The sequence below is a fragment of the Eschscholzia californica genome, unplaced genomic scaffold, assembly GCF_041429995.1.
Source record: "Eschscholzia californica isolate CP2 unplaced genomic scaffold, dmEscCali1.0.p SCAF_2, whole genome shotgun sequence".
NCBI classification, from domain to species: Eukaryota; Viridiplantae; Streptophyta; class Magnoliopsida; order Ranunculales; family Papaveraceae; genus Eschscholzia; species Eschscholzia californica.
This window is the reverse complement of record NW_028238309.1, coordinates 49,557,190-49,577,451: the sequence shown is the minus strand read 5'-3', so window position 1 is coordinate 49,577,451 and position 20,262 is coordinate 49,557,190. Positions and strand designations below refer to the sequence as shown.

Here is a 20,262-nt window from a genome sequence, read left to right as displayed (position 1 = left end):
GAATTTGCTTTCGAAGTTATAGTCTTCATTTGTTCTTTGGCTTCCACAAGATTGAGTTGTTGGTTTAATCTAATGCTAAGATGAAGGAGAATGGGAGAGAAAAGAGTCATGATTTGGTTTGTCTACAATAGATTTGAAATTTGATTGGAATTCTAAATGGACTCAAGTCTGATTTAAAAATGTTTATTTTTATCTGGTCGTGATGTTTGATTCGTCGAAATACTTGAATTGGGTTGTCGCAGTTCCATCTGAGTCATTTGAATTCAAACTAGCAAGAATCAACCAACAAGAAAGAAAAAAAAAAATACTCCTACTTAGGTTCTAACTTTTTATAAGTAATTAGTTTGTCTAGGGGCTCATCTTTCTCATTTCTTTCTCTCCCATTACAAAAATGGTTCTCAATTATTTTTTATGTACCACTATCATTGGAAGATCAAAGAAAGAACATGTTCTTTTCGAGACCTAATCTTTCCCAAAAAACACAGTATTGGACTTTCGTGTTTATGAGACGAAGTTTTATACACCAAAGCGCATAATGTACTTTCTGTAATAGACAAAAGCTAATATGGGAAAAAATGGGAAACTATATTTACTATCAAAATAAATTTGTTTTCCCCATCTCTTTGTGGACAAACCCTAGGTTAGGGTTTGTTATGAGGTATTGCATATAAACTTATCATCAAATTCCTCAGTGCACAACATTCTGCAGTTTTTTGAAAAAACATTCTGCAGTTTTGTCTAAACAATCTAAGTAATACAAGAAAACAGAACTACGTCAACTAACACAAAAAGTTAGTTGATAGGCAAATTAAGAAGCGCTTAAACACCCAATAAACAATGTCAATAACTTGGCATTTGAACAACACAATTGAACATCTCTACCTCTAAATCTCTCTGAAACTTTAGACCACAGATAATGGCTATAAGAGAATTAGTTAGAAATATAAGTGAGGTCTAAGAACTTTAAATTCAAACAAGTACTTCAGTTTAGATGCAAAGAGAACAAGATAACGTTCTAAAATAGTACGATGTGTAATTCGAGGAAACATATCTTCGACTACAATCACATTCTTATGCAGATTTTTAGTCGGCTGTCCAGCTCTGTTCCACTATCTCACGCACTTTCCGATTGTATTCACGCTTGCTCTCACTGAACATACGTGCTGCCTCTGAATTTGCTGGAGAATTGGGGTTCGGATCACAAAGCAAAGACTGAAAAGAAACGAAAAGTACACAATAGTATTAGAAATTACATCAATTAGGCCAAAAAGAACAATTGATTCTCACAAACTCAAGATATAAACAAAGAAAATCAATGATTTGGCTGTGTAAGAAAAGAAATGTATACTTGCTAACAATTTTGAAGTTTTGGGCAATACAATTTAAGGTCGCAAAACTGGACACCTTGGGCTAAACAGACACCACAGGCAAGCATAGGCATAACAAACATAATCTGTTATGGAAGGAATCAAGAATCGAATCCCAGACTCACAGGTACTGATGAGCTTATGAGCTTTGTTTGGTGGCTTTTAAACATTCGACTACCCAACTCCTTAGTTGAGGTCTCTTCTCCTTTTCTTTTCAACATTGGTTTACCTATCTCGTGTACAGTATTATGATCCGAGATCGATGGTTCCAATTTTTTCCACACTTAATCGAATTGTCCCGTTCAGCGATTTCTTATATAACTAAATCTATAATTTTGTTGCTTAAGCAATAAGCTTTATTATAAAACGATATCAGACCTGAATAGAAGTCAGAATAGCTGCAGCATCATAAATAGGACTCCACTGGTTCTGCAAAATATCCAAGCAAATACTTCCATCTGCATAGACTGAAAAATTCACAAACACACTTTCAGGGGAATGCAGAAACATCGTCACTTCAGCTAAAATCCTCCTCATCAAGCATGATTCAATACTTAATAGAGCAAAAGTATATATATATATATATATATATATATATATATATATATATATATATATATATAGAGATGGATATATGTAGATAGATACGTATAGGTTTAGGGAAAGGCAAACATACTATTTGGGTGAAACATCCGGGAAACAAAACGAACTGTTGGAGGCTTATTAGGGTATTCCTCTGAGAACTGCAGTGTCAACTTAAACGTACCTGCAAATATACAAAGAAGATTAGGAATCTAAGCAACTACGGAGTCAAATTGAAATAGTAAAAGATCAATGATTTATCAAAAGTTATATAAAAAATAAGGAAGTCCAATTTTTTTTTTTACATTTGTCCTCTTCTTCTTCAAACTTATACTACTTACATATAGAATCACTCTTCATAAAAGTGAGTGATATAACTGAGATTTTCATTGTAAGTTTAGAAGCTCTCATGATCCAAAACGGAAGACTAACAAGCAAGAATTAAGGGCACAAGAACAATAGATTTTCATTGTAAGTTTTGAATTGAACACTCATATTCAAATAAGAATAATCAGATTCGCTGTCAAAATACGAGAGTTAGCTAGAAAGAAGATCGTATAACGAAACATATTTAAGTAAACCATGTTGCCGCATAAGTATAACCACTCAGTTAACTCCTCAATTCACTCTTAGCATATACTATAAGGGGCAACACCATTAGTAAGCTAATCGGGATTTAGAACGGACTTGCCAGTAGTCTACAAATGGTTCCTCTGGAGGGGGATAATATGGTTAAATTTTGTCCGGTAAGGCGATTTATACTAATGGTTCTCTTTAGATGGGCTTAATCGGTCCAAAATTTTCCAATTTATAAAAGCCTGCATCAATCCGCCGATAGGGTAGGGTCACACGAAACTACAGGCCTGTTCCGCACCACTTCTTATAGAACTTTTGGTTCCACTACATCTACGACGACCAAGAGGAACGAGCATTTCAGCACCAAGAATGACATAATCCAATCAATAGACTGCACCATATTTATGTATAATACAACTCCTAAACTTGAAATTAGATATACTTCAAAGTTCAAAGCAAGCAAGAGTGTTCCAAAAGAGAACTTCAAACATTCACTAAACACCCAAACAACAACAACAAGAACAACCAAAATACCTTGAAATTCGAAAGTCATTAAACATCAAACCCCATACAATCCATTCATTTTCCCTATTCTCATCATTTTATAACTACCCAGAACTAAATTACTAAGAAATTTAAACACATAACAAAGAAATGAAAGAAGTAGAAAAAAAATCCCCAAATTTACCTCCATCCCAAGGGGTATCATCAGGTCTGCAAAATCAAAACCCAAATCAAATTAACAGAAACTAAAGTGAAAAAAAGAACTCAAAGAAGAAAAAGGGGATAGTGGGTACCCAAATATCACAGCGTTCCATAGCATGATATTATTGTCTTGAGGAGCCCCACTGATACCAGCAGGTGGGTCTTGCTGCAACCTCTTGAAATCCCTCATTAACCTCTTCCTTGCTGATGTCGACATCCTTTCACACACTTCCTCTCTCTCTCTCTCTTCTCGCCGGAAAATTCTTTCTTCTTCTCTCTCAAACAATTATCAAGAAACGAAAATCAGGGCTTGTATAGCTTCTTGACCTTTTTCTCTGATTGGGAGAGGAAACAGGCAGGAAACAATATATATAAAGAGAGAGAGAAGACCCAAGTGGTTGATTTTAAAGGGGAAAAATCAAATCAAGTGGGTGTTGTTGTCTAAGATTCGGTTACGTACTGAATAGCCTTCGTCCCTTTATGACTGTTTTCATTTCTTTCCTTCAAAAATAAAACTTTGGGTTAAAAACCAAAATCACCCCCTAAATAGCTTTAACTCTAATTAGGTTTCACGTCCGTGGGTAATTGAACTCACGTCCGTGGGTAATTGAACTTCGGATTTATGTTATGTGGTTTCTGTGAAAAGCTAGAAATAATTGTGTTTTCGAAGGTATACTACCCGACGGGTATAAAATTATTAAAGAACCTCAAGACATGCAAACTGAATTCTCGAATAGAAATACCAATATGGAACATCATATGAATCGTCTGGTGGTGAAAGAAGTGGATTGTTGGAAGCCGCCTCCAAGGGGTTTATTAAAAATCAATTTCGATGGAGCGTATTGCAATAATATAGCGGGAGCAGCTGCAGTGTGTAGAAATGAAGAGGGGAACTTTGTAATGGCGTTATCGAGTAGAACAAACGCATCGTCGGCAATGGAGGCCGAAGCTATTGCAGCTCGATTGACAGTTCACCTAGCGCTTAAGTTACCGGAATATGGTTGTCTATTAGAGGGGGATGCAATGACTATTATAAAGGCTTGTTCGAAGGAGAAGGACAACATCCCGTGGAGAATCATACCACTTATCATGGAGATTACAGAGGAAGCTTCGAGGCTACAAAATAATGACTTCTTTTTTTGTAACCGTGAAGCTAATAATGTAGCTCACACTCTTGCTAAACGTGCTTACAATAGCGATCTAAATCAGACTACGAAAATCTATTAGATTCCGAGTTATCTTGTAAGTCTGTTGGAAACAGATTTATCCAACATGAATTCAGGCTCTAATAGTTAATAAATTGAGGTATTAACCTCCTTTCACCAAAAAAAAAAGGTTTCACGCCCGTGGTCCATACAATAATTTGATTTAAGTACGAATAGGAGGATATATGGTGTCAATATAGAGTAATGATTATGTCATATGAATGTGATATAGCGGAGATATGAAATAATGTATTGAAAATTGACATTCCTAAACAAACTATCTATTCATGTCAAATCTAAATTCTTTTAAGAAATTATACTTAGAAATCTTACATCCAAACAAACTATTAGACTAATGAGACTATTAGACTAATGGGATTCTATTTTGTCATTAAATCTCAACTGAGTATGTGGTCGGACCAGACTTACTACAAAAATAAAATAACATGTTATATTATGTCATGAAAAACACTTTTTCTCGTTAAATTTGGACTGACTCCGTAGGCTAACCCGGATTTGACTTAGATTATGGTGGCGGTAGAATGCCAAATCTAAAACTTCTCGGATTGAATCAAATGCTGGAAATAGCTCTGTACCTAGTAGCTAATTAGCAAATTTAAAACATATTTTTATGACAAATGCAAAGTATAAATTAAATTAAACCCTACATCTACAAATAAAAGAAAACTTTTTTTTTTTGTTGAACTAATAAAAGATAAAACTTAGAAAAAAGAAAAAAGGAAAAAAAAGTACCAATAATTTTATTCCCCTGTTAGAAAGAAAAGCTGAAAAGGAAAATCAGAGTGTTAGATTCTATGTATGAGGTGAAGTGAGTTTCATCCTCTCATCTTTCTTTTCTCTTTCCATAAGCCCAAACTCATGGTCCATACACGTGCAAATGTGCCATAACATTATATTCTCCTTTTAGGGGTCGAGTTCTTTATAATCTTCTTTTTACAAATTCTCACATCTCTTTAATTTGTGGGGCTCAAGATAAAAGATTAGGTCAATTTAATTCTGAATAGCGTGTTGCTAAAGGTGAAGGCGAAAATGTTGTAGGTTTCCGGATTATTCACAAATTTCAAGAAGTCCAAACTAGAATCGAGAGACCTACAACATTTTTGTCGGGGCCTTTAGCCCCTCCCTTCTGAATATATTTGATTTTATGTATAAAATTATATTTCAAAATAATAACTAAAATAATGTTGATCATCACAACTTTGTAATGGAAAGTTCGAGTGGTTTATCTTCAATATGATTTAAAAGAAATTATGCTACATCGTGAAAATAATAACAAAAATATAAAAAAAACGGTATTAATATACAATAAGAATAAAATAAACGTACAACATCATGAAATAATTCAACATTTGCGCTAATTTTAGTGAAAATTTTAAATGACTATTTTATTGTCCACCACTTCTTGGTGTTGTGGTTGGACACTCAATCATGTAACATGAAGAAGTCTCAAATTCGATCTCATGGAAGTGTAAATTTAGGATTTACTGAAATTTGATATGCATTAATTAATTTAGTTGGATTTTAGACTTATTAGTGGAGAAGTCCCAAATTCATTCCCACGAAAGTGCAAATTCGGGTTTTATTGAAATTGGGTATAAATAAAGCAATTTAGTTGGATTTTAGACTCTTAAATTATAGTGTGCATTCAATTCTTACCTTTTCATGATATATTAATGTCTTGTAATGACTATCGTAGTCTATTTCCAAAAGAAGTAAATGTCAAGTTTTTTCAGTTTGGATTCAAAGAGTCATTACATTTGAATGACATTGGTACATCATGAATACAATATGTAATACATCATGAATTTGGATAAGCACTATGACCGCCAATTAAAACATCTTGGTCCTAAAGGTCATATATAAACACTTTTAAGGTTATCCTAGGGCCATGAAAGCTCAACTATTCCTACCTCTACTTTTTTATTTCGTAAATTATACGATATAAATCTTGATGATAAACTGCTTCCACCAAGACTGGATCTCAAAAGCTTAAGAGGGAGTGTCCAACCGCTGCAACAAAGAATAGGGGATAAAGATGACAATTCTATTCAATCTAACATTCAGATTGACCTCCAACACTTGGTTCCCCGAGTGGTTGATATGTGTTGACAAATATCGATTCCCAGAGAAGGTGAAAACCATGGTTATCGAATTTGGGCTATTAAAGATAAATAATGTAATAAGTTTTTTTTTGATAATGTAATAAGTTTGTCAGGCTTCAGACATCTTTCACGTTGTTGGGCTTTAAGCCGTTTTCATTATAAGTTTAACTTAGATGGTTATCGTGTTTATCACATCTTCATGATGTATCAATGCCTTGTAACAACTAATGTAGATGGTAGTCTGTCGAAAAAAAAAACATTTGGATGGACCTGGTTTGTTTTTCCCGCCTTACTTCAAATGGCCTTTGACATTTGCACAAGAATCCTTAAAGGGTTATTTCCCTAATACTCCCAACTTTGTGACCGGTTTCCTGCCTAGCCCCCTACTTTGTTAAGAATATTCAGATGGCCCCTTTTTTCACTTACCGTTATAACACCGTTAACAAGTCAACATTTCTCTCTCTTTCATCTCATCACCTCTCTCTGCCACCTCATCTTCTCGCCACCTCATCATTTTCACCGACCAGAAAAAAATTCCGACCGGCGACTTTCGAACATCAAATTGTTTTTTTTAAAAAAACTCACCCCTCTCTCTCTCTAGATCTGGTGAACCAGATCTGTTTTGGTTCACCAGATCTAGAGAGAGAGAAAGGGGCGAGTTTAAAAATGTCTGAAGGTCGCCGGTGAAGATGATGAGGTGGCAGAGAGAGGTGATGAGATGGAAGAGAGAGAAATGTTGACTGGTTAACGGTGTTATCACGGTAAGTGAAAAAAGGGGTCGTCTGGGTATTTTTAACAAAGGAGGGGGCTAGGCAGGAAACCAGTCACAAAGTTGGGGGTATTAGGGAAATAACCCATCCTTAAATTATGAGCTTAGGTAGCACTACAAGGCCCACAAAATGAGTGGGCTTCAAAGCTTTTGAACAATGGTGTATTGGTGTGGAGGTTTGCCTCTTACAAGAAAGGTATATGGGCACTGCTAGTTTACCAATCACACCTCTAGTTGAGGGCCAACTGTCCCAAAGCCCAAATGACTCCAACTACATTATTTGTACAACATCTGTAGTTGTATTTGGTAGCAATCTTGGTTGAAAAGTTTGAAAAACAATTGGGAACAAAAGGTGGATCAAGTGTTTGAATGGAGTCTTTAATTCTCCTAGTTGTGGTCTTAATGTATATATTTACCCATTCCTGAGTTCAAAGCCACATTTAAAATTGATGGTGATGTTGAAGAACTAATAGTACTGGGAGTGGAAGAAAAAGTATCTCATAAAATATCAGAACATGAAAGTTTGTTGTTGTAGTTATTATCCTCATCAACACAGCTAACACCATTAACACTGCAACTACCAACAAAGCTAGAAGAGGGATCCTATGGTGATGAAAAAGCTCCATTATGATTTTGAATTGGGTATCCATAATATTGAGATCAAATTGAAGAATACTAATCCCATCACCCATTTAGAGAGAGAAATTTGTGTGCTAACCACTAGTTCTGAACTTCTGATGATGAAGTAAGAGCATCTCCAATGGGACACTCAATCTTTAACACTTAGAGTGCCACATATGACTTTTTGGAGTTTTTGTTAAAAAACCATCTCCAATGGAACACTTTGTTAGACACTCTAATATGAGATGGACACATTTATTATAGAGTGTCTAGAGAGAGAATCTCTAAAATGAAAGTGTCTACTTGAGACTCTCTAAGTGTTACTTTATCATTCCAACCAATAGAAAACCTTATTTTTCAACTACTTTTTATCTATTGGATTGAGGGGGGACATGTGTATTAAGTATAGAGACTTTAGAGATCTCCATTGGAGACCAACAAAAATTGGAGTGTCTCTATATTGACATTTGGGAAAGAGAATCTCTTTTGACCCTTGACACTTAGGATTTTTAGAGTGTTTGTTAAGTGTCCCATTGGAGATGCTCTAAAGAGAAGGGAACTTTCAACAAAATAAAAAGTAAAGAGAAGGGAATGTGAGAAATTACTTTTGTAAGAAAGAGCCAAAAAGAGAAAGAAAAAAAAAAAGATTATTTCCTAAATAGCCCCAAACTTTGTGACTAGCTTCCTACCTAGCCCCTTACTTTATCAAAAATATCTAGATGACTCTGTTTTTCAGTTATCGTTATAACTCCATTAACTAGTCATCACCTCGCTCCTCCATCTCATCACCTCTCTCTGCCACCTCATCGTCCTCACCGACGAAGGTCGCCGACCGACCGGCCAGGGACGGATCTACATGCAGGCCAAAGGGGTCCATGGCCCCCCTTGACTTGCCGTAAATTGTTTTAGAAATGCTGATTACTCTCTGGTTTTTCGTATAAATAAATTTCGAGTCATACTCATAACATATATGTAGTGTGGGTGAGATGGTAGAGGTCTGAGTTTCAGACGTGAGACACTTGGGTTCGAGCACTGGTAGACTTAGATTTTTCACTTTTTTTTTAGTTCGGCCCCCCTTGACTACTACTCCTAGTTTCGTCCCTGCGACCGGCGACCTTCAAACATAAAAAATAAAAAATTTCTCTCTCATGTCTCTCTCTCTTAAATTTTTTTTTTCTCTCTCTCTCTCAACACTCCCGCGAATGGGAAACCCGTTCACCGGAGTGTTGAGAGAGAGAGGAAAAAATTTAGAGAGAAGAATGGATTTCTTTTTAAGGTTGTCGGCCAGAAAATTGGCGACCGACGACCTTCTTCGGTGAAGACGATGAGGTGGCAGAAAGGTGATGAGATGGAAGAGAGAGAAGTGATGAGATTGAGGAGAGAGAGAGAGAGGTGATAACTAGTGATTGAATCAGTGATTGAATCGCTTATGGAACGAAATCAGTGATTGATCACTTATGGAATGAAATACAGTTTCAAAAAAAAGAATTAAAAATAGGCGAGAAATTAATATTTTCCTCGGGCCAATAATTCCTCCAACCAGTTACATTACTTTTAGGAGTTCACTATCTGCCATCATTAACCAACAAAAAGAGGAGAGGCCTACAAGCAAGTTTTGAACGGTTGGATGAAAAATTTGTCATACTCTCTAATAATACTCAACGGCTAAGATTGATAGAGTGGTGGTCAAATTATGCACGTGCAGTTTACTTAGTGGTGTGTTTGATGTCTTTTAGCTGAGCAAAAGGTTAAATTTCTACCAACTACACCCAAAGATTTCATCACTCTTTAAGTATTCTACTCTCTCACCTAACCTCTCTCTCACCTTTATTGACCCAAACTTGGTCAGCAAGTCTTTTATGACCAATTTACCCCAAGCAAGTGTTTGAATGTCCACAAGTATTTATTAGTGTAACTAGATAAATTTCTATGTATACTTTTTTTTTTATGAGAACTCTTTTTCTTTTTGTTGGTAAAGATAGTTATATATATACTTTACAATCCCTTATTAATATAAGGAGTTCGAAATGGTTTAATCAAAAAAGTCTATTATCTTTAATCAAACCAAAAAAATAGCTTAATTGTATCAACTTTGTAACTAGATGTTTTTCTCTCAAAAAAACAATAAAAACATATGATCTTAACTCAGGGAACCCTTTTTAGATTACTTAAAATAAAAAGTAAATGCACTTTCTCACTTCACTTCCAAACAAAAAATAAATTGAACATGAAGAGTTAGGGTGAATGAATAAGGTATATCGACAACAAATTTTATGAATATCAATCCAAATATACTTTTGACACTACAAGATTACCTATGACCAATAAAATTTTAGGTCCTTCAACAAATTTTATGAATATGGATAAAAGGTCATTTTCGTCCTTTGGCAAGACAAATGCATTACAAACTTCTCTTGTTTGCCCTATAACATCACCCCAAGTTCCAAATCTCCTCCCATTGCTTCCTCCTCAAATCTCAAATCAAAATCTCTCACCTGCCAAAACAGAGCTTCTCTCTCTCAGGAAAGATGGCCATGGCAGCTTCTTCCAACTCCCTTCTTCTCAAAAACCCTAATAACAATCTCTCCAATGGATACTCTTTCAAAAACACCATCCCCAAAATCACCTTACCTTCTTCTCACAACATCTCCATCTCTAACTCAACCAAACCCATCTCAATCACCTGTGCAACCCAAGTTCAAGATCGATCATCAACCAATTCAAAAACCCAATCTCAAGAAAGAGTTTTCAATTTCGCAGCAGGTCCAGCTACTCTTCCTGAAAATGTTTTGAAAAAAGCTGAATCTGAACTTTACATTTGGGGAAACTCAGGTATGAGTGTCATGGAAATGAGTCACAGAGGTAAAGATTATCTTTCAATTATTGAAAAAGCTGAATCAGATCTACGTACCCTTTTGAATATTTCTTCAGATTATGCTGTTTTGTTCTTACAAGGTGGTGCAACTACCCAATTTGCATCTATTCCTTTAAATCTATGTAACCCTAATGATACTGTTGATTATGTTGTTACTGGATCTTGGGGTGATAAAGCTTTTAAAGAAGCTCAGAAATATTGTAAACCTAATGTGATTTGGTCTGGGAAATCTGAAAAGTATACAAAAATTCCATCTTTTGATGATTTAGAACAAACCCCAGATGCTAAGTATTTGCATATTTGTGCTAATGAGACTATTCATGGTGTTGAATTCAAAGATTATCCAACACCCAAGAACAAAGATGGGATTTTGATTGCTGATATGTCTTCAAATTTCTGTTCTAAGCCTGTTGATGTATCGAAGTTTGGTATAATTTATGCTGGAGCACAGAAGAATGTTGGTCCTTCTGGTGTTACAATTGTTATTATTAGGAAAGATCTTATCGGAAATGCACAAAAAATCACACCAGTTATGCTTGATTATAAGATTCATGCCGATAACAATTCGCTCTATAATACTCCTCCTTGTTATGGAATTTATGTTTGTGGGTTGGTTTTCGAAGATCTATTGAACCAAGGTGGTTTAGTGGAAGTCGAAAAGAAGAACATCAAGAAAGCAGAGATTCTTTATAATACAATTGATGGAAGTGGAGGATTTTATAGATGCCCAGTTGAGAAATCAGTGAGATCGTTGATGAACGTTCCATTTACTTTGGAGAAATCAGAGCTTGAAGCTGAGTTCATAAAGGAAGCTACCAAAGAGAAGATGGTTCAATTAAAGGGTCACCGATCGGTTGGTGGAATGCGAGCTTCGATTTATAATGCTATGCCTTTAGCAGGAGTTGAGAAATTGGTTGCTTTCATGAAGGATTTCCAAGCTAAACATGCTTGATTTCGGCAGCCGATGTGGTTCGAAACTCTATTCACTTTGAATTTTTGCATGTTCGTTTCGTTTGAATTAGTTTTGGTTTATGCTTTTTGATCTTAGCTCATAATGTCATGCTTTGATTGAGCTTGCTTGCTATAAGTATTCCGTCATGTGATCTCATTGCAATCAAATGTCCGTACGGTGATTATAAAATCTTCTTTTATTGAATGATAAATCAGTACTTTTTGTTATGAATATAAGTTTCTTCTAATGAAATTTGAATGGACACCACCTATCAACCGACCAAATCGAGTTAGTTGATATTAACACTATGTTTGATCATGCACTAACACCTTTTTCCACCCACATAGCAAACCACCCAAACTCAATGCGCTTAAAAGAAATGCCAATTGCATGAGGAAAGAGGAAAGCCGCACCTGCGGGCGTATGTTTCATTATGTAAGCGAGCATATTTTCAACGAATGTCCTACAGAATACCTTATTGCTACAAAAAGTTTCTACTGTTAGCAGGTAGCACATCTCTCACTTTTACGGATCTGCTCTTGTTCCTTTCGCATGCAGAATGATCCGGAAAGTCTTTTTGTTGTTGAAAAGGACACTGCAAAATCTACAAAAGAGAAAAAATTATAAAGCTCAAACTGTTAGATCAGAAAAATAGTTATGTACTGATAAGCTACATGTATAGTTATCTGCCCATGAGCTTATTTTTTGAGTTAAATTCTTGAGTGAGCCATTTTGTGGGTTAATTTATGGTTAAATAAGCTACATTCTCAAGCAAAATACTTAAATACTAACAATCTCTTATACGCGTAATATTTTTAATTACAGATCCCATGAAGTTTAACTCTGATTTATTTCAGGTAAAGGACTCATCGTTGTTCTAAAGAAACATTACGATAATCTAGTGATTATAAATCACAAACCAATATAGTGAAACAACAAAATGTAAACTACATGTACCACAGACGACAGTACATGAATTTGTGCCTAGGTGCACATAATGGTTGGATGGTTGAGGACTTTTTATCTATCTCTATGTAACTCAAAATGGGATAGGATCACATTTTGCTTTGCTTTCGTAAACTACCACAGTTATAAAGTTTTGACAACTGTATGTGCTACAGTTGTAAAGAGATGAAAAGATTTCAACCGTAGAGTTCTAGAGCAAACTATACCACATGATAATCAAATGAGTTTTCAGGAAGTTGGTCTTAGCTCTTTCTCTACTAGTGCGATCTGCGGATCTTCTCTAGATTGATCCATAGAATAAAGCTAATTTTGTGTCGTTTTGGGGTGAAAATCTTTTTTTGCTTTAATTCTAATTTTATGTAAGAGCATCTCCAATATATCTCTTAATGTATCCATGTCATTTGATGTAATGATACAAAAAGTTTTCCTATACAAAGAAAAAATATAAAATTTTCAACAAAAAAAAAATATATATATATAAAATTTGATGATAAATAAGATTGTTCCAATGGAATTCATAAATGGAAAGTTCATGAACAAAGAATTCATAAATGGAAAATGATTGTTTTTTATTTCATGCTTAAGTTTATGTATATTTTACCTCATGAGCTTATTCCTTCCAGTTAAATTATTGATTGAGTCATTTTGAATTAATTCATTGTTAAAGAAACATTGTCACTCAAACACAAAAAATTTGCCACGGTCGAAGATGAAGATATTGGAGTAAACTAAAATACGAACACCATCTTCACCACTACACCGTATTCACGAGACGATTGATAAGGAGAATAAAAAATGATAAAATGTCTACCATGTTTTATCTAGGAAACATTTGGTCAAATAGTTTGATGCCCTACCAAATATTTTTATTCAAAATAGCTACGAGGGTAGTATCGTGAAACTTATATGTACAAACATTACACGAACTAGCACTTTTCTTTACCATGTCACTTTTGTATGTAAAAGCATTATGGAAATAGGAATTTTGTTAGCAGGGATTGACCTAAAGTTGGTGTAGCTTAATATTATAATACAATTCATATTACTTATAATGTATTTACCCTCTTCATTTTTTTGTGGACGACTATGTTTTCAATTATTATCTCACATATATTTTATGTTTTTCTTAAAAAAAAAAAAATTAAATTAATAATTTATTTAAATAGAAAAATATGTCATATAGATGCAGTATAGTATTAGGCGAGCGAAAAAATCTCGTTGTACTATAGAGTACGAGTTTCGTTAGATTAATTATAGAAGAAATTGACAAACTAGAAGCTAGAATAAAACCGATTCAAGAAAAAAAAATTCAGAGATCATTATATATATATATATGTACAAATTTTGGTGATTTTTGTAGATAGAACATGAGAATAGTCCATCACAAAAAGCTTGGATTTTTGTAGTGTCCATTGATTTAATGAATATTTTTAACTTCAAACGCGAAAGATCCCCGTAAATTTGTCTATGTAGAAGACAATTTCGACCAAAATTAAAATTCCTATGTGAATCTCTAAATATCCTATGTGTTACACCCAGTATAGGATTTAGAAATTGTCGAGCTCTTATCTACTTGGCCAATTTAGAGATAGCGGTTTTCGCAAAAAGTTCTTTGAAGTATGGAAGAAGATTCCTTTTACGAAAATTTGAAAATTTAGATATTTGTGATAGTTTAGTCGGTTTTATACTTTTATGGTAGATGTTTCAAACCATTTGGCTTGATTTCGAGTAAAAACTAGTATTTACTTTCAAAATTGTCAACTATAGCTTAACACAAGTTTGGGAGAAACAGCCCTCTTAATTTGTATCTCTACTATGTTAGTCTGTCCAGTGTTCAGAATTTTTACAATAATATTTTGATCTTTTAATGTATGCATACCATATGATGCAATGAAATAAGAAGTTTTCCTATATAAAGAGAAAATATACTCCTAAAAATTTGATGACAAATAAGATTGTTCCGTTAGAATTCATACATGAAAACTTTATGAACAAAGAACTCATCACTGGAACATGAGCCTTTTCTATTTCATGCTTAACCCTTGAGCTTATTTCTTGAGTTTAATTGTTGAGTGAGCCATTTTGTGGGTTAATTTATGGTTAAATAAGCAACATTCTCAGGTAAAAACAAAAACTTTATTGCAGTGGAAGATGAAGATATTGGAGTAAACTAAACCACGACCACCATTTCACCACTATGGTCGAAAAGAATAAGATCAACAAAGGGAAAGTCTTTATAATACAATTGATGGAAGTGAAAAATTTGATAGATGCCCAGTTGAGAAATCACTCAATTAGTGAGATCGTTTATGAATGTTCCATTTACTCTAGAGAAATCAGAGCTTGAACCTGGGTTCATAAAGGAAGGTACCAAAGATATGATATTAAGATGAAGGGTCATTGAATGGGTTGGTGGAATGCCAGTTTCAATTTATAATGCTATGCTTTTAACATGAATTAGAGAAAATAGTTTCTTTCAAGAAGGATTTCCAAGCTAAACATAGCTTAATTTTGGTAGGCTATGTGGTTTGGAAGTTTATTCACTTTATTTTGCATGTTCGTTTCGTTTGATCTAGTTTTGATTTACGTTGTTTTATCTAATCTCTTAATGTGGTGCTCTGATTGAGCTTGCTTGTTATAAGTATTATGTCATGTGGTTTGATTGCAATCAAATCTTAGTTTGGTAATTGTAATTTTTTTTTTTGCCAAGTGAATGATAAATCAACACTTTTATGAATATAAGTTTCTTCCCGGATTTTAATTTGATAACAAGAAGCTCTGTCTGTCCCACAAGACTACTATATCATTAGTTTCTCTTCTATTCCTGTAATGTGGATCCCACCGGCTAATGAAATTTGGGATAGACACCACCGCCACCGTATTCCTACAGAGGATAAGTGAAAATCTTGCTCGTTCCCCTATCGACCGACCAAATCGTGTTAGCTGATACTAACACTATTTGCTCATGCACTAACACCTCTATCTCTCTATTGCTCTTATGGTCGAGCACCAAGGTGACGATGATAGACGAGGTAGTGGAATGGATCGAATGTTGCACACTGTTTTCATCAATTGTTGGTAGTTGCAAAAACTTGATGAGAACACACATAAATGGTGAAGAACCATGTAGAGTCTTAGCAAGTAGCAACATCACTACAACAGCAGATTGCAGCGTTGCAGCCTCATGACTTCACACAACCTTGTTAAGTTGACATGTCGCTAGCTATACACACCATCATACTTCAGTCTTTCAGCTGAGACAACTCCATCTGTTTCATTGAGCTCGATTAGTAAGTCAATATTCTGGGCCATTAGTACAGGATGGTGATGACGATTGAGGAACATTTAAATATCCAGTATGTTTTAGTAAAACCCCTTGAATCCACTACAATATATTTATGACGTTCCAAGAATTCATAATTTATCACATCAATCAACAATAAGCAACATAAAAGGCAAGTCTGGTAAAGCGGCAAGTTCCCGGGGCAACCAGAGGAGATCCTAGGAAAACAGTGTAATCCATTTTGCTTGAGCTTATAGTACCTATAACTGGAAGCAAGTTCTTTGCCTTCCAGTGTTTGGGGGGGGGGGGGGGGGGGGGGGGTCACTTTGGATAACGGGTAATATGTATGTCAACAACCCGTAGCTGGAGTGGTTACCATGTTTGTTTCCACCTTCTAGGTTTTCGATTGGAGACAGAGATACATATTAGCTTTCCTGAAAAAATTGTGTAGCCTCGAGAGTCAGGATTTACATGAATTACTGGAACGTACTAATGAGTTATCTCAGGGTTTTGAGATGTTGGATTTGAAAGGCCTTTATGTATTACCTATTCAACATTTTGGGTTCACAATGAATTTTTTAAAAGTTACGACGGAAACAATGATTTTGACAAAGCTAGTTTGTAAATTAGATTTGAATCAGATATTTATGCGTTCATTAATTATAAAATCAATGTTTGGTCTTCTAGTAATAGACTTAGGGGTCATAGCTCTCTATTTCGTCCAACAAAGTCACTTATTAAGATAACAAAAACGTCTTACATTAGGGAACATGTGAAAATAATCATAGGATTACATTTAGAAAGCTCCTTGCTCACTAAATAATATTAGGACTTTTGTGCTCTAACGCAAATTGATTTTACATCGAATTAATAAAAACTATAGTCAGTGCTACAATAGAGGTGGTAATCGGACAAGACAGATAGCCAGTAGATAAGTACTCGTCCCGTCAAGGTGGACCAAACATTTTTCAAATTAGTTCATTCAAATAGCGGGAAAAATGGACAGACACTTGACAAGGTCAAGCTGCATGTTGCTTGTCTGAGTCCGCCTAAAATATTAGGCAATCCGAATACCGGGCCATTAACGCTCCGGCACAAAAAAGTATTTTTCTTCTTCAAGAGCCCATAAGAGATACTCATCAACACTTCACTTAAGAGCAAAGCGCACACTCAAAGTCGGACGAAGAATGATTAACCCTTAATTCTTTGTGAAGTTTTACAAGAGTTCCCAAGAGTATCATTGGTGCCTTCTCGTTATGACGTCTCTATATTTAAAAAATGGTTAAAAACAGGCCCGGCCCTGGGCCCAAAGCGAACAAAGCGCCGCTTTGGGCCCCCAAAATCGAGGGCCACATTTAAGAGAAATCCGACTAGAGGTGCCTTTAAAATCTTAGTTGAGACCAACAAATTTGTGTGGAAAAGGGCCACAACAGTGTTCTCTATTTTGGAAAAAGTGCCACAATAAAGTCGTGTTAATCAAAACAAAGTATTGAGCCCCACAACAAAGTCATTTTATACCCTTGCAATCTCTCCTCTCCTCTCATCCGTTATACTACATCTCTCCCTACATCTCTCTCTTACTCCCCCTATATTTATATGCATGGACAACATAACTATAACCAGTGGTTTTATTTTTGTTTCCTTTCTTATTTTGATTTATTTGATACACAAGGTATTATTATTGTTTTGATTAAGTATTGGGCCCCACAATATTATAAATATAATTTTATTTTTATTATTTTTTTTAGAAGGTTGACTACGTCATTACAAAATTCATCAAACCACTTTATTTATACCTTGATAACTCAAGTTCAGTGAGCTATATGTTTCACTTTTGATGGGAATCGAATTTAAGACTTTTAAGGTTTTATAGTACTTACCAACTGAAGTATCAATTTTCGGCTATAAAATTTTATTTTGCAAATTTAATAATAGGAGTTAAAATAGTTATAATATAACAATACACGAACTATTTTCTTATGTAATTTGAGCAACTCAAGATTATATAGTATTAATATAATAAGAGACAACTTTTGTTACATGCCTACAAGTACAGAAAGTTACATTATAGACACAATTAATTCTTACAAAAAAGATCAGGCAAATTAGTTTGACTCATTTTTCTTGTCTTTGTCTGTTTTCTCCTAAATCACGGTCAAATCTCCATTATTAGAACACTTTTACGTTAATTTTTTCCTATGATTTCGTTGAATTACTGAATCAAAAATTCGACTAAAGACCGACTAGTACTCTCTTCGAATCCGCGTCGATTTTCAAGTAACTCTATTAAATCGTTTGAGCCATGTTGCATAATTATTAACACAAGTTTTATATTTAAACCGGCATTAGGTGTAAGGAAAACGTAGAAGTTCTAATATATGAATTGTTTTAATGTGAAAAAACATACGTGGGCCACATTCTTTAAACTCGCTTCGGGCCCCCGAAATCTCAGGACCGGCCCTGGACTTAAAAACGCCCTTCTTAAAACAACCATTTTTTTTTAAATTGGTAGGCTCGAGCAGATTTTGTGGTTGAACCTTCCCGTCATTTTTTAGTATAACTTAAATCGATAGATTCAAGTAGGGGTGGGATTTTGGTCCGAAAACCCGGAATCCGCCCACGACCGCCCGAGTCTGAAGCGTTTGTGACCGTCCGTTGTCCGAATCGGTCCGTACCCGCCCGACCGCAAGAGCTTAAGCGGACGGACGCGGGCATAGATCCTTATCCGGTGGTCTGACCGAATCCGCCCGCTTATATTGTCCGCCCGACCGGATCCGTCCATACCCGTTCGTTTATCCTACTAGTTATACCCGCCCGCCTATATGATTGATTTTAAGCCTTTAGATTTGTAGGGTTAGCTACAACCATTAGATTTCAAGAGTAAAAATATATAACCCTAGAAATCACTTTTCTTAATCTTATCTTCACCTCTCTACTTCTCTAGTATCTCTCTCCTCCAAAATCTCAATATCTCACCATTAATCCTTGAACCCATAATACACCGTAGAACCCACAATGCACCGATCGTAATTCATGTGAAGAAGAATAGAACTGATCGTAATCTATGAGAAATCTCAATGATTATCTTTTGATTTTGTATTCATGCACTTTTTGGAATTGTAAAGTGGGAGTTTAGAAAGTTGTGTTTAGTTACTAAACAGTTTTAATTTTCAGTAATTTTTTTTATGTGTTCATTAGTAACCGGTGACCGACCGACCGATACCCGGTTTGCCCGACTATCAAAACGGTCACGGACGGGTACTTTGTTAGAGAAAAATCCGAAATGCCCGCCCGTTTTGTCCGGATGTCCGAATGGACACTTAAGACTTATGTCCGTTCCGCCCGGACCGGTTGACTTAGTGTCCGTTTCCCGCCCGTCCGAACCGATTCCCACCCCTAGATTCAAGTCGAATTTTATTACAAATTGGCTCCAAACTAGCGCTTTCAACTTCAGAATTTTAGAGTTGAATTTTGTAGACCTTGAATAATGTCCTTCTTATTAATGCAGTGCGCGGGGATCCGTTGGGTTTGGGTGGATCCGGAACCGCAGGACTTTTTCCTGATCACAGCCTTAACTGCCCAAACCCAAAGCCCTAAAAAGAAGTGGCGATTGCCTAAGGAAAAGGAAAGCGGCGCCTGTAGGCGTATTACTGGAGTTTTTAATAAAAACACTCTATAACACACACTCAACTTGAAACTCTATATGATGTGACAACAATAAATGTTGGGATACTTAAAAGAAAACATAACAATTGAGTTTTCTTGTGAGTATCTCAATTGACACACATCATCATTTTATATACTAAAATAAAAACTAAGAATAAATCTAAAATAAATGTTGAGTTTTTTCAAGTTGTATAGGAGAGGATTTTGAATTGGATATCTCAATAGTGTCACCTACAAAAAAACAACTCATATTTGACACATTAGATTAATTGAATTTTTGTTGAGTGTTGCACTAAAGATGCTCTCAGGACTGCTTAATTCTTAGAACACCAAGGCTAAAGTGTAAAATGAGGGGCGCCTATACATGTAGACTTCATTGGTCTTCTCTTTTGTTGTGGTCATTGTTTCCATTGATCTAAATACAGAATTTGGGATTAAAAAGTGACATCGAGATACCACATATCGAACTAGATGATCAAATAGCTTATATCGTGTCATGCATATCTATAAGATATTTAGACCTGTCACCGATATTTAGACCTGTCGTCGTGTCTCCAAATATAGACTTGTTT

The 20,262-nt window shown here is 35.2% G+C and overlaps 1 protein-coding gene and 1 pseudogene across 2 annotated transcripts; one reads left to right on the top strand and one right to left on the bottom strand.

The window, feature by feature from the left end:
• Nucleotides 1-796: 796 nt before the first annotated feature.
• On the bottom strand, nt 797-3,902 carry LOC147558688 (ubiquitin-conjugating enzyme E2 2). Its single transcript, XM_086660416.1, has 5 exons — nt 3,323-3,902; nt 3,214-3,239; nt 2,044-2,133; nt 1,746-1,834; nt 797-1,212 (listed from the first exon to the last, which is right to left on the bottom strand). The coding sequence occupies exons 1-5, from the start codon at nt 3,445-3,447 to the stop codon at nt 1,084-1,086; spliced, it is 459 nt and encodes a 152-aa protein (XP_086516542.1). The 5' UTR covers nt 3,448-3,902; the 3' UTR covers nt 797-1,083.
• Nucleotides 3,903-10,311: 6,409 nt separating this feature from the next.
• Nucleotides 10,312-12,006, top strand: LOC147558687 (phosphoserine aminotransferase 2, chloroplastic pseudogene; annotated as a pseudogene). The gene has a single exon (XR_015234426.1). The product of XR_015234426.1 is annotated as a phosphoserine aminotransferase 2, chloroplastic pseudogene (transcript).
• The last annotated feature ends 8,256 nt before the right edge of the window (nt 12,007-20,262 follow it).

Coding starts and splice junctions, on each gene's coding strand:
- LOC147558688 (XM_086660416.1), bottom strand. CDS start 3,447: ATGTCGACATCAGCAAGGAAGAGGTTAATGAGGGATTTCAAGAGGTTG. Junction 2,134..3,213: donor TGATACCCCTTGGGATGGAG/GTAAATTTGGGG, acceptor GTATATTTGCAG/GTACGTTTAAGTTGACACTG. Junction 1,835..2,043: donor CCGGATGTTTCACCCAAATA/GTATGTTTGCCT, acceptor TGAATTTTTCAG/TCTATGCAGATGGAAGTATT.